The sequence below is a fragment of the Pipistrellus hanaki genome (assembly GCF_964339955.1).
Source record: "Pipistrellus hanaki genome assembly, chromosome: 17".
NCBI lineage: Eukaryota > Metazoa > Chordata > Mammalia > Chiroptera > Vespertilionidae > Pipistrellus > Pipistrellus hanaki.
Window position 1 is genome coordinate 10,786,634 of NC_140519.1, and position 14,627 is coordinate 10,801,260.

The following is a 14,627-nucleotide window of genomic DNA, read 5'->3' on the forward strand; positions in this document are numbered from 1 at the left end:
GGCGCGCCCCTGGCAGCCTTGCGGGAGTGGCGGATGGGGAGGGACGCCCCGAACATACCGGGACGGCAGCCTCCCTCGTGGTCACCCCGGCTGGGCTCAGCCCGGCCTAATGGTGCCTTTGACTTGAGAAACCCGAGAGTGGAATTGGGCTGAGGCCGAACAGTGGGAGAAACGGAGAGAGAGAGAGAGAGAGAGAGAGGAGAGAGAAGAGAAGAGAAGAGAGAGAGGCGTCTTTGTCCTGACCCCGGAGTTGGAGGATCGGGATAAAGTTACTCCCGGGAATGACTCAGCCCCCGCCCGCCCCGCGGGTGGGTTTGGGATGGAGTATGTAGGTATGTGCGGGTTTCACAACTTTCCAGGTAGAGACAGAACCACAGGAGGAATGGCAGCTTCTCGGAATAGCATTCCAGTTTCTTCCACCGTCCGGTGGATGTGCTTTGTTTGTTTATAGTTTCATCATCCCGTCTTCTCCGTCATGCCTCTCTCCAGTGTGGCCACACCACAAAGTGATGAATGTGGGCCTGAGTGCCGGGAGGACTGATGTGCTTACTCCTGGTAGAGTCACGTTACTCCCACAAGACATTAAGCTAGATGGGAATGTTCGCCCTCCGTCTGCCAGGCGTGGGGCTGTGATTTGGGCCCTGTGAAAATGTGTCTGTGCTGCTGACCACTTTATTGCATAGTTTCCAGTGTGTGTGTGTGTGTGTGTGTGTACATGGTGCTTGAATGGTTTATCCCAGGGATAGCCTTTAAGGCCACTATTTTTAATTTAACAGCACAACTCTGGGTTCAGTGGAGAATTTCCTTATTGTATTTCGCTGTTTGATACAAATAGGGTCCTCCTTCCCATGCTGATAATTAGTACTATGAGAAGCAGAAGGCCCGCCGAGTAAGGTGGTGGATGTAATTTTTGAGAGGTTATTTGATCTGTAAGTAGACCATTGCTAAGGATGTGAAGATACTATGCTTTCTGTTATTCATTGTGACAGAAGGTGGACTGAATGAACATATTTTCTCAGAAATATTTACGTCATGATTTTATTTTAGTTTTTTTTTGTTTGTTTTGTTTTGTTAATCCTCACCTGAGGATATTTTCCCGTCGGTTGTTTTAGAGAGAGTGGAAGGGAGGAGGAGAGATGGAGAGAGAGAAACCTGGGTGTGAGAGAGACATTGATGGGTTGCCTCCTGTGAAGCTGGCCAGGGCTCTAACCCCCGCAACAGGCACGTGCCTTACCAGGCACGGAACCAGGACTGTGGGCCCACCCTGTCCACTGGGCTAAACCTGCAGGGTCACATAGTGTTTTAAATCCTAGATGTTGATAAATGTTTGTTAATTGGACTCAGACCACTTTTTAAAAGTAATTTTATTTAGTCTACCGGTACTTTGAATCTTTTATGCTATTGTAGTTTACATTAGGATGAGTTATTGGTCTAATTCTTTTTTTAAAATTTAATTTAAAAAATCTTTATTGTTGAAAGTACTACATATGTCCCCTTCCCCCCATTAATCCCCTCCAGCTCATCCCCACCCCTGGCCCCAGGCCTTCACCACCCTATTGTCTGTGCCCATGGGGTATGCCTATATGAACACAAGGTCTTTAGCTGATTACCTCCCACCCACCCACCCTTCCCTGCTTTCTTTCTGAGGTCCCGCACTCTGTTCCATGCGTCCATGTCTCTGGATCCACTCATTCATCAGTTTATTCTGTTACTTAGATTCCACATATGAGTGAGATCATGTGATTCTTGTCTTTGATTTATTTCCCTTAGTATGACCCTCTCTAGGCCCCTCCGTGTTGTCTCAAAGAGTCAGAGCTCCTTTTTTCCTGCTGCATAGTATTCCGTAGTGTATTAGTAAATGTACCACAGCTTTTTTATCCACTCATCTACTGATGGGCCCTTGGGTTGTTTCCAGATCGTAGCTATTGTAAATTGTGCTGCTATGAGCATAGGCTGCATATATTCTTTCTGATTGGTGTTTTGGGTTTCTTAGTATATAGTCCCAGAAGTCGGATCAGTGGGTCAAATGGCAGTTCCATATTTAATTTTTTAAAATATTATTATTATTATTTAATATATTTTATTGATTTTTTTACAGAGAGGAAGAGAGAGGGACAGAGAGCTAGAAATAACGATGAGAGATAATTATCGATCAGCTGCCTCTTGTACACCCCCCACTGGGGACATGCCCGCAACCACGGTACATGCCCTTGACCAGAATCGAACCAGGGACCCTTCAGTCCTCAGGCTGACGCTCTATCCACTGAGCCAAACCGGTTTTGGCCATATTGAATTTAAAAAAAAAAAATATATATATATATATTATTGATTTTTTTTTTACAGAGAGGAAGGGAGATAGTTAGAAACTTCGATGGGAGTCATCGACCAGCTGCCTCTTGCACGCCCCCTCCCACCTCCCACTGGGGATGCGCCCGCAACCAAGATACATGCCCTTGACCGGAATCAAACCCAGGACCCTTCAGTCTGCAGGCTGACGCTCTTATCTATTGAGCCAAACCGTTTTCAGCCATATTTAATTTTGTGAGGAAACTCCATCCTGTTTCCATAATGGCTGCAGCAGTCTGCATTCCCAACCAGCAGTGCACTACAGTTCCCTCTTCTCCATATCCTTGCCAGCACTTGTCATTTGTTGGTTTGTTGATGGTAGCCATTCTGATGGGTGTGAGGTGATAACCTCATTGTGGTTTTATTTTGCATCTCTCTATTGGCCGAATTCTCATACGCTGTTATTGGAAAACAGGAAGGACAATGGAGGTGGTATTCTTGTCTTTTGAGAAAATTTTTCTGACACTTGCTAACAAGCACAAAGTTGGAATGCCTAACAGATTGACTTTTTAGTAAATCAAATTCATAAAGTCCAAAAGGGCAGAGGACACAAGACCTTTGTTCTTGTAAAACCACACTTAACCAAATGGTTATTATGTAATTTTGAGAAGAGCTGTCTTTGGCTTCTGAGTTTGAGAATTTCTCGCTTTCAGCCAATATTGAAGCACCTGCTAGATGCTTTACATTGCAAATGTGTATAACTTATTAATTTTTATTTTATTTATTTATTTATTTATTTTGCAACTTATATTCACCAACCCCAATTATGCTTTTCTTGTGTACTACCGAAAATACTGGTTCAAAAACTTGTGAAAAATCTAGCAGTTCCTTTCCACACACATTCATTCCTACAGTTATTTACTTATCACAGACTATTGAACCAATTACGGTGAGACATATAAGAATATTTAAGGAAGTATTCTTGCCTTATAAAAGAAAATTGGAGCTCTGTATAAAAATAATTATAATTGAGCATTCTTGGAAATTTGAGAAAATATACTGAAGGCATTTGGGCTTTTACGGAATAGGGTATTTCTAGGAAAAGAAAAAGAATGATAGGACATGGATAAGTCACTGTTTCTCTTTATTTTTTTATTTTTATTCTTCCCATTGCCCTCCACCCATTTGGTTAGTAATTATTCAGATTATCTGTTGAAATTATATATATACACACACACACACACACACACACACATATATATATATATATGTCTGATGATATTCTTAATTGGGATAACTTTTTTTTAGATTGCTTACTTATTAACATTTCCAAATTTAAATGATCTTTATTGAGTATTATACATAATTTTATGAATGTCAGACATCAAATAAGTTGTATAGTGGTATGTATGATGTTATTTCACTTTTATAAAACCGAACTGTCTTTGTATACACGAGTATTTCCTGTATACATAGGAAAAAACTCTGGACACACTTTAAACTATTAAAAGTTATTCCTGTTATTGCCATTCTTTTGGTGCTGTTCTTATATAAAGATATATTTTTAAAAAAATATATATTTTATTGATTTTCCACAGAGAGGAAGGGAGAGGGTCAGAGTTTGTTTAGTTGTAGGCAAGACATTCATTCATCAGGCTCCGAACCTCTATGGAAAGGTTCTCTTTGGGGGAATACTCTGCCTAAGACTGAATGTGTTGGCCAGCCAATTCAGGTTGTGGGCTCCGTCTCCAATAGGGGGCGTGCAGGAGGCAGCCAATCAATGATTCTCATCATTAATGCTTCTCTCTCTCCCTCTCCCTCCCTCCCTCCCTCTCTCTTTGTCTCTCCTTCCCTCCCTCCCTCTCCCCCCACCCTTTCTCTCTGAAATCAATAAAAATACATTAAAAAAGACAGTTTGTGGGTGTTAGAAAATGTCACTGGGAATTTTTCCCTTTGTTCTCCCATATAAAGAAGCTAATTCTAAAATTTGAATATGTTAGATTATCTCACAGTAAGATGGAATGACCTATTTAATTGGTGGTAATCTTTCAAAGAGGAAATTGTAAATTATTTTCCAATTAGTAAATTGGTTAGACATTTTTTTTTAATGAGCATAAGAGATGCTTTCTCGTTCTTTTCCTTATGTCCATTGTAACCCCTGTATGTTTGGGAAGGATCCTTGAGGGACAAATGTCCTTTTGTTATTGGAAGATTGCACAGGGGGGATTTCTCCATTGCTGGCCGAGTGGGTTGTCCTTTCCCACTGGGAGCTGGAGGTCTGGTTCTTATGATATGGGAGCATGGGATGTGGTAGAAAGGTGTATTTGTGCGAAATTATATCCCTCCGTTTCCAAAGTGCCGTATCCCTTAAATCAGTGCTGGGAAACGTGCAGCTGGGGCTTCAGCAGCGCTTGAAGCAAAGCAACTGTCCAGTTTCCGTTCCATGGTGACATTGAGTCTGGTCCCACATGGCCGTGGGAGCGTGCTCCCTGCAACAGCAGAGCCAGGAGTGCAAGAGGGCCAAGGAGCAAACTTTGTTTGTTCAGGAGCTTATGTATCTCAGATTTTCCACCCTTGCAGTGCCCATGTCTGTTCTGGCCCATGCCCTGCTCCAGGTGTGACTGATAGGTAATCACCTTTTCTCTATCACCTAGACCAGTGTTTTTGAACCTTTTTTGGGCAAAGGCACACTTGTTTCATGAAAAAAATCACGAGGCACACCACCATTAGAAAATGTTAAAAAATTTAACTCTGTGCCTACATTGACTATATATAAAGTAATTCTCTTGAATAGGAATCAAATAAACACAAAGAAAGTATTTTATAATTACTTTATTATGAAATATTAAGTAAACAAAATAGTGAAAAATTATAAAATTCTTGTCTTGTCTGCACCTACGGCACACCAGGCAACATCTCGCGGCACACTAGTGTGCCGCGGAACAGCGGTTGAAAAACGCTGACCTAGACCTCACTGGGCATGCGTCTATTGTCCCGCCTCTTCCTCCAGCAATCCGAGGAGAACATGCTTGGGGAGTGTTACATTGCAGCTTTCTGGCAAAGCTGTACAAATGGCATGCCGGTATTATCTGGCCTTCCCTTTACTCCTTTCCTGTTAATTAATAAGCAGGTTATGACATTGGTATCACTTTGATGTGAAATCTCCTCCCCTCCCCACATAACTGATATTACCTCTGTGGTTGGTTAAGAGCTGTAAGTTGGGAAGTGGGGAGAATGCTGTGGGCCACCGCCTGTGATTAGGGAAGACTTCCCAGAAGTGCTAATAGGACCATTTGGGATGAATAAAGTTTAGATAAGTAGAAATGGTGGAGATTTTATCTGGCAGGATTTTGTAAAATGGAAGTATAGGCTTTTGTGGTGGAGTGGTTGGAGAAAACTTCCAGAAATATAAACTGGGGTTAATTATTAAGTCCTTGAATGTTGGCGTTAAGGTTATAATTGCTACCATTTTGAAAGTGTTACATTTTTCTTTGCGTTGTGAATGAATCTGAAGTACATTATTTCTATTCCTCTTATCCATTCTGTAAAAGGTAATATTTCAGTTTATAGATGGTGATCTGCTGTGTAAAGGTTAGCTGAACCTCATTGGGAGAGATTAGACTTGCCCCCAAATCTGCCATTATAATGCTAATCTAGTTTGATGCCAGAGATGACAAATTTACTTGCTTCAAGGGGCAAGCAGATAATGAAATTAAGTGAAACCATCTGGGTACTGAACTGAGGTCAGGAAGATAGCTGCAACGAAACAAGCAATAGAGCAGGGCATGCCATTGGTTTGTGGCCTCTGTGGGCAGCAGTGAGGCTCTGGGGGAGGGACCTGCGGAGGAAGCAGCCTGACTCCGTGGTTGTATGGTAGACGTGCTCAGGAAGGGCTGCAGAAGGCTGGAGGCTTAAAGGCATGTGCAGGCTCTAACAAGGGTAATGTCATTTGAAAATGAGGGGTTGGATTATGAAGGAAAAAACTGGGTAGGATTTAAATAGAAATAACAAGTTTTGAGTAAAAAGAGAATGATAGGTTTTGTTGACAAAAGAAGTTAGGGAATAATTTTAAAGGAAAAGCACTGAATTGAAATTGGGACATGAGTTTGAAGTAACAGAATAACTTTTACTTGGAGATATTTAGCATCGCTGAGTTCAGGACACTGATCTGGATTAGTTAATAGTAACTGATGTTTATATTGCACGTTAGTTTGCATTGCTCTTCCATATATGTGTAGATGTTTCTTTATTTCCTCACAATAAGCTTATGTGATACAGATAGTTTCTTTCTTTTTTGTAATCAAAGTACCGTATTTTTTGGACCATAAGACGCACTTTTCCCCCCCCAGAAGTGGGGGGAAAAAGTCCCTGCGTCTTATGGTCCAAATATAGCCTACACATATACTGTAAAAAAAAAAAGTTTTTTTACTTGCCCGGCTCTAAAATGGTTCTAAATGCTGCTGTTTACTTTACAGGGTTGATTACATGTGTTTATGACTGTGATGTTGGGTTTTAATGCACATAAAATATTTTAGGACACTATTTGTTTCAGAATCTTTTTTTCTTCATTTCCCTTCTCTAAAAACTGGTGCATCTTATGGTCTGAAAAATACGGTAATTTTGTTAAATAAGGCCAGTCAGGGTCACAAAATCAAATAGTGGGAGCAGGGCTTGAATTAACAGATCTTCTGGTTCCAAAACTCATGTTCTTTTCACATTCTGTTCTCTATTTTATGTATACATAAAGTAACAGACGGAGCCCTGGCTAGGCTCACTTGGGTGGAGTGCCATCCTTTTCACTGGAAGGTTGTGGGTTCAGTTCCTGGACAGGGCACATATCCGGGTTGTGCCTTTCCATTCCTGGTCCAGGCCCTCATGGGAGGCAGCTGATCATGTTTCTCTCGCACATGGATGTTTCTGTATCCCTTTCCTTTCCCCTCTCTCTAAAAATCCATGAATACGTATCCTCAGGCAAGGATTAAAAGAAAAGAACTGGAGAACTAAATGTAAATGACTAGTGGTGAAGATGAGGAGAGTGGGGAAGCAGATCTCCACTGGGACATCACATTGGAGGCCAGAATGGGGTCTGCGGATGAGGATGATTGTCTTGCTCTCTGAGCTGGATCCACTCTTCTAGGGCAGTATGTTCAGGGTCTGTTTCTGTTCTTTTTAAAAATATATCTATATTGATTTCAGAGATGAAGAGAGGGAGAGAGAGAGAGAGAATCATCAATGATGAGAGAGAATCATTGATTGGCTGCCTCCTGCATGCCCCACTGGGGATCAGGCCGCAACCGGGCATGTTCCCTTGACTGGAATTGAACCCGCAGGCTAACCCTCTATCCACTGAGCCAAACCGGCTAGGGCGAGCTGTTTCTTATAGTCAACATCAGACGAAGAGATGTTTGTTTGAATAAATGCACACAGTAGCTGCACAGCTTATCACTTTCCTTTATTTATTGTAAGTATTATGGAACAGGGGAATGGCACTTAGGTCATTTTTACACTCTAATAATTTCTTTTTTTAAAAAAAAATATATTTTATTGATTTTTCACAGAGAGGAAGAGAGAGGGATAGAGAGTTAGAAATGTTGATGAGAGAGAATCATCGACCAGCTGCCTCTTGCACACCCCCTACTGGGGATGTGCCCGCAACCAAGGTACATGTCCTTGACCGGAATCGAACCCGGTACCTTTTAGTCCGCAGGCTGACGCTCTATCCACTGAGCCAAACCGGTGCCGGCTTATTCTCTAATAATTTCTAAAGCCTCTGGATTGAGAGCATTATTGCCCCAGATCATGAAAAGAAAAAGAAAGATTGATAGACTGTTCCAGAATGAAGGCGAGTGAATATATTTTACAACTAAATGCAATATATGATACTGAATTGGTCCCTGGATTGGGGGCGGGGGGAGACACTGTAAAAGATATCATTGGTATAATAATTTGCCTATGGACTGTGAATCCTATATAATAAAGGCGTAATATGCAAATCGACTGAATGGTGGTTACCATCCGGATGACCACCTGGGACCATGCTGTGACACCCACTGGTGCCAGGCTAGCCAGGGTGGGTGCGATGCGATGGTTGGGGCCTGGCCATCGCCCCACAGAGGGAGTCTCAGGCCACTGGCCAGCAGGGCGATCAATTGGGGGTGTGTGTGTGTCCACAATCGCTCCAAAGAAGGAGGCCCAGGCCACCGACCAGTGGGCTGTGGCGGGTGGGCAGGGCCTCTCTCTGTGAGGGACGCCCGGATCCTGGGAGCTGGCAGCTGGAAGGAAGCCTGGGTCCCAGGTCCAGAGGAAGCTGGTGCTGGCAGCGGGGGAAAGGAAGGCCTACTCTTGTGCGAATTTCGTGCATTGGGCCTCTAGTTAGATAATAATGTTGCATCATTGTTAAATTTAATGATTGGATAGTCTACTTTGGCCATATATGAGAAAATCCTGGCTGTTAGTAAACACATATTCCAAGTATTTATGGATAAAGAGACATCTATCTATCTGCAAATTGCTTTCAAGTAGTTCAGGGGAAATATGTAGATGTATGGGGCACAAAGTGGCTGAAATGATAAAGCAAATGGTGCACAATGTACACAGTTGGTGAATCTGGGTAGAAGATACAAGGAAGTTCTCTGTATTATAACTTTTCTCTAAGTGTGAAATTATATCAAGGCAAGAGAGGTAAACTAAAAGGAAACAAGAAAACACTTAGAATAATATAGTGATTATTAATTGTTTAGTATTACAGAAATGTGCCTTCTTGTACTACTTTATTCCACCTTTGCAGGACAGTCTTTTCTCATCCCGTATGACTCCATTTGACCATAACCCACATAGAAGCCTATTTTGATCAGCCAGATATAAAGGAGAACCTCCTTCATGCCCAGTCTTCTTTCATGGCATTAATTACATTTTTTTTTTAATGCCCTTTTCTCCTTCAAGACTGAACTCCATCAGGGCAAAGATCATGTCTGTTTTGTTAACAGAATACCCAGTCCTGGCATATAAGCTAAATAAGTGTTTGTTCAATTTGGATGAATAGATTAATTAGTCACTAGTATTCCTTCTGTGTTAAGTTAGCATCCTTTTACTTGCCTAATCCTTAAAAAAAAAAATAAAAATGACTTCCTTTTAACCAATCTATTTAATCCTTCACTCATCAAGCCTTTATTGAGTACAGTCAGGTGACTCCCTGCTTATCTGGCTAGCTTCCTCTCTTGCCAGCTTCTCAGATCTGCAAGCTCTTTCTGGTGATGCACCCTCTGGCTACTCTTGTCAGTACAAGGGCCTTGTATATTTTCCTCTCTGTACACTTCTTTAGAAAGTATCGTGTTTATATGCCTACTTTTCCTGACTGCAGATATCACAACTTCCCCCGTTATTTTTATATTTATAGTCCTTAGCACATGAATGTACAGATTGTGTTTATTGAATACATTTTATTGAGTGCTTCTATTAGGCATTGTGAAGGGTGCCATATATATGTTGTCCTCTTTAATTTATAAGCTAACCCTGAAGATAGGGACTTCATTCTTCCTGGTAATTTGAGTTCATAGTAGCCTTGGGACTATTGATTATATATCTGAGTGGCCAGATTATTATGATCTCTGAACGCATAATAATCTGGCCACTCAATGTATATCTAATAAAAGGCTAATATGCAAATTGTCCCCTCAATGAGGAGTTCAACCAGCAGGCAGGGCAGCCAACTGCCCATGTCCCCTCCCCCTGGCTGGGTTGGTCTGACCCCATCCATGCACAAATTCATGCACCAGGCCTCTACTACACACACACACACACACACACACACACACACACACATACCCCGAGTGGCCAGATTATTATGCGTTCAGAGATCATCATAATCTGGCCACTCAGTGTATACTACTAGAGGCCCGGTGCACGAAATTTGTGCACTGGGGGAGGGGTTTCCTCAGCCTAGCCTGTGCCCTTTCACAGTCCGGGACCTCTCTGTCCTTACTGCCCACGTGCTTACTGCTCCTTAGTGCTCAGCTCGCTGCTCCTTAGTGCTGCGTAGAGGTGGGAGAGGCTCCTGCCACCACAGTTGCACTTGCCAGCTGTGTGCCGGCTTCTGGCTGAGCGGTGCTCCCCCTGTGGGAGTGCACTGACTACCAGGGGACAGCTCCTGTGGTCAGTGCGTGTCATAGCGACTGGTCATTCTGCTGTTTGGTCTATTTGCATATTAGGTTTTTATTATAGGATTACAATCTATCTCTAATATAGTGCATGATATACAATAGGCAATTTGGGAATGAATACAATTACAACTCAGTAATAATCAAAGGCAGTTTTTAAATATAAAATAAATATTAGCAAACGTAAAAATATGATATTAAAAGGATATAGTCAACTGGTTGACTAAATATATTGCCTGAGGAGTATAAGTTGATAAAGGAATCAGTCTCTTAATAGCCTTAAAATATTTGAATTTTTTGATCCAGCAGTTTTACTTCTATAAATCTACTTTATGAAAATAATCATAAGCATAAGAAAAAAAGTGTATCTGTGAGATAGTAAGTATTAAGTTATGTTGAATTCACAAGTTGGAATGTTTTTGGCCATCGATATTAATATTTATGAAGCATCCTACATAATAAAGAGGTAATATGCAAATTGACTATCAATCCAACACACAAGATAGCTGCTCTTAGGTGGTCAAAGATGGCTGCCCCCATGTGGATACAAGATGGCTGCCACAAGATGGCCAGCAGGGGAGGACAGTTGTGGTTGATCAGGCCAGCAGGGGAGGCAGTTGGGAGGGACCAGGCCTGAAAGGGAGGGCAGTTGGAGGCAATCAGGCTTGCAGGGGAGGGCAGTTAGGGGTGACCGGGCTGGCAGAGGAGGACAGTTGGGGGTTACTGGGCCAGCAGGGGAGGTCTGCAGAGGAGGGTAGTTGTGTGTGTGTGTGTGGGGGAACGATGACAACCAGGCCTTCAGGGGAGCAGTTAGGCATTGATCAGGCTGGCAGGGGAGTGGTTAGGGAGTGATCAGGCTGGCAGGTAGAAGTGGTTTGGGGCAATCAGGCAGGCAGGCAGGCAGGCATGTGAGCAGTTGGGAGTCAGCATCCTGGATTATGAGAGGGATGTTCAACTGCTCTCGAGGGGTCCCAGATTGGAGAGGGTGCAGGCTGGGCTGGGGACATACACACACACACACACACACACACACACACACCGAATTTCGTGCACCGGGCCTCTAATAATGTGGAAAGATGATTAGATTATTAAGTGAAAGGCAAGTAATATAAATGAGGATATACTGGTTATGGTCTGGTATGAAATACTCAAACTTAGTGACTTAAATTTATTTTATTTATTTTTTTATTAGAGAAATGTCTATTTGTTGTCCTATTTATGCATTCATTCATTGGTTGATTCTTATATATGCCCTTGGTGTATCAGGGTGATATTCTAAACAACTGAGTTACCCAGCCAGGGTGTTTTAGTGACTTTTAGCAAAAAGTTTTGGCAGAAGACCTTGCTTATTGTTACTCACCCGGGGATCTAGCTCTGTTACTTGGAGGCTCTGATAATCAACTATATTTGTTACTTCAATCTGTTGGCTTCCTAGTCACTTTGTTATATTCATTTAAAAGATTTGGTGCTAATCTGTAGTATAACAGTTGAAAAAGCAGCTCACCCAGTCACCCGCTGCCAGCCTGACCTGCGTGCCTCCTTACCTCCACTTTTCAGCGCTTGTGCATGTCTCAATGCTCTTTTTTTTTCCTTCTAGTTGTAGAACTTCCAATTAGCCAGCTTTCCCATGGTTCTGGGTGATAGACGTTTTGTCTTTTAGTTGTAGTTTTGAAATTGTGTGAGGCAGCAGTTTAGGTGTTTACCTAGGCTGCCATCTTGGTTTCCCTCAAGCATGTGACTTCTTAACATTCTTTACAAGGATGTAGAATGATCCTTTACTAGTATAGAATTACTCATTTTTGTTTAGATATGTTTCAGAACTAGTTTTCAAGAATGCACAGTCCTTGTTTTAAAGAAGCTTGCTTTTCAGTAGAAGTGTGAAATATGAATAGAAACATCAAAATATATGCAAGCATAAAAAGACAGAGAACATACTTATATATTGTGATTAAATCTGTGAAAGGAAGTGTGGTGCTTGAGAGTAGGACAAGGGGGAGGGAGTTGAACATCCCTTGAGGGGTCCCATATTGGAGAGGGTGCCCACAACCAAGGTACATGACCTTGACTGGAATCAAACCTGGGACCCTTCAGTCCGCAGGCCTACACTCTATCCACTGAGCCAAACCGATTTCGGCTATTTGATATCTTTTAATGGAGTGGTATGGGTCCAAGTCACATGTGGTTTCAGTGAATGTGCAGGTAGGAAAAAGACTGAGTAGAGATTACTCTTTCAGAAGGTAATTTTAAAAGGAAGAGAACAGTAACTGTATATTGTCATCACATATTGAATTATTTTTCTTTATAGTAATCCAGAAATTTTTCTTTTTCAGTTCACAGAGTTTAACCAGTAATGCCATTCAGTTGCCAATATCAAGCAAAGCAAACATAAGCCAGTTATAATCTTTTTAAGTGGTAGTCCTTTTCACAGTGCCTGACGGTAAGTCACGGTTCCTACCTTTATAATAGTTTTTAATAGATCTAAGGCATTTAGAATAATGATTTGGGATACATTTATTTTAAAACCTATTTGCCTTTTCTTTCTTTCCTGATAATTTCACTGTAGAGGCTATGTGGAAAGAATATAAAGATATTAGTTTGTGGCAATTTATTGTTATCTTTCATTAACCTTAGGGTTTTTTTTTTTTTTTTTTTTTTTTTTTTACCTCCTGTGGCTAAACATTGAATCTGTCCCTTTATTTCTGGGGCGGGGAACATCTGGCCTGCGGGCTGCACAAGGCCTAAGAAACCATTTGGTTTGGTGCTGCCAAGGCATTAGGGGTGTTCAATTAGTTAGCAGGCTAATTTTCAAGTTGATAATTTTGTATAGTCCGGGAATGATGTTATAAATATCCAAATGTCCCTTGGCAGAAAAAAGGTTCTCCACCCTGCTTTATTTCATAGATGTTTTATGTATATATGAAATTTTGACTTCAAATAGTGGCAAAGTTATTTTAAATATTCTGATTTTCACACTCTGCTGTTCACAAGGTGATAAAACTATTAGAGCCTGAATTTATTTTTTCTTCTTTTAAAAAAATATTTTTATTGTTTCAAAATATATTTTTATTGATTTCAGAGAGGAGAAGGGACAGGGAGAGGGAGAGAGAAATAGCAATGATGAGAGAGAATTATTGATTCTCCCCACACTGGAGATCAAGCCTACTACCCAGGCATGTGCCCTTGATCTGAATTGAACTTAGGACCCTTTAGTCCACAGGCTGATGCTTTATCCACTGAGCCACACCAGCTAGGGCAGGTCCGAGTTTCTTCCATGAAATATTTCTAACTCATGGTACAGATGGAACCCAGGTAGCTCAGGAGAAGGAATTGGAACTAACTTATTTCCCTAACTTGCAAGTTAGTGGCAATTTTTACTTGTTCTTTGTAAGTTTAATCTTAAAACTTTATCGTTATAAGGAAAAAGTGGAGTTAAAAAGATGTTTATCAAATTTTTAATTTTTATTTGTTTTATTTTGCATGTAGAACAGTGTGACATTAACATATAACTTTTTAAACCACTGGCCTTTTTGTTTAAATTATGTTTTAATGGTAAAACAGTTATGCATTTTATTCATCTCATTATTATGTTTTTAGGCAGCAAGTTTACTAAATTGTCCAGTTAGTCATTTTAAACATAAAAATCTATGTTATTGGGTGGTAGTGTTATTTATCTAGTACAGTTGTGCTTTGCTTTATGTGATGGTATTTGTATGTGTTTAAATTTGACCACTTTTCTTATCTCTTTCTTTTAGTAACTATATCAGAGTGTGAGGTATAAGCCCACCGAATCCAGAGACGTCATCATGAAGTTATATGTATTTCTGGTTAACACTGGGACTACCCTAACATTTGACACTGAACTTACAGTGCAAACGTGAGCTTTATTTCATTTGTTTGCATCAGCTTTGCATTTTATACATGAAAAAACTTAATAGGAACAATTTGATTTGTGAAAACTATTGCTTTGTTAAATAAGAGTAGTGATAATACAAGTCTTAAATGCAATATTTCCTCTCAGCATATTATCTTTCTCAAAAATGCTAAAGTTAAAATCATTAAGTTGTGCTTTATTCTATTTGTGTGACTATATTATTTACAAGAAACAACTCACCCACAAACATACTGATTTCAGCCCAAGTTATCAACTGGAAGTAAGTTTTCATAGCTGATTTCTATTCTAAATTT

General features: G+C 40.9%; 1 protein-coding gene across 2 annotated transcripts in view; it reads left to right on the plus strand.

Moving 5' to 3' along the window:
- RB1CC1 (RB1 inducible coiled-coil 1) overlaps positions 1 to 14,627 on the plus strand; it is a 58,569-nt gene that overhangs the window by 682 nt on the left and 43,260 nt on the right. For both annotated transcript variants that reach the window (XM_084864815.1, XM_084864816.1), the window contains exons 2-3: positions 12,773 to 12,879; positions 14,195 to 14,316. In XM_084864815.1, the coding sequence (XP_084720941.1) occupies positions 14,246 to 14,316 (71 nt within the window). In that variant the 5' untranslated portion in view covers positions 12,773 to 12,879; positions 14,195 to 14,245. The remainder of the gene's footprint in view (positions 1 to 12,772; positions 12,880 to 14,194; positions 14,317 to 14,627) is intronic.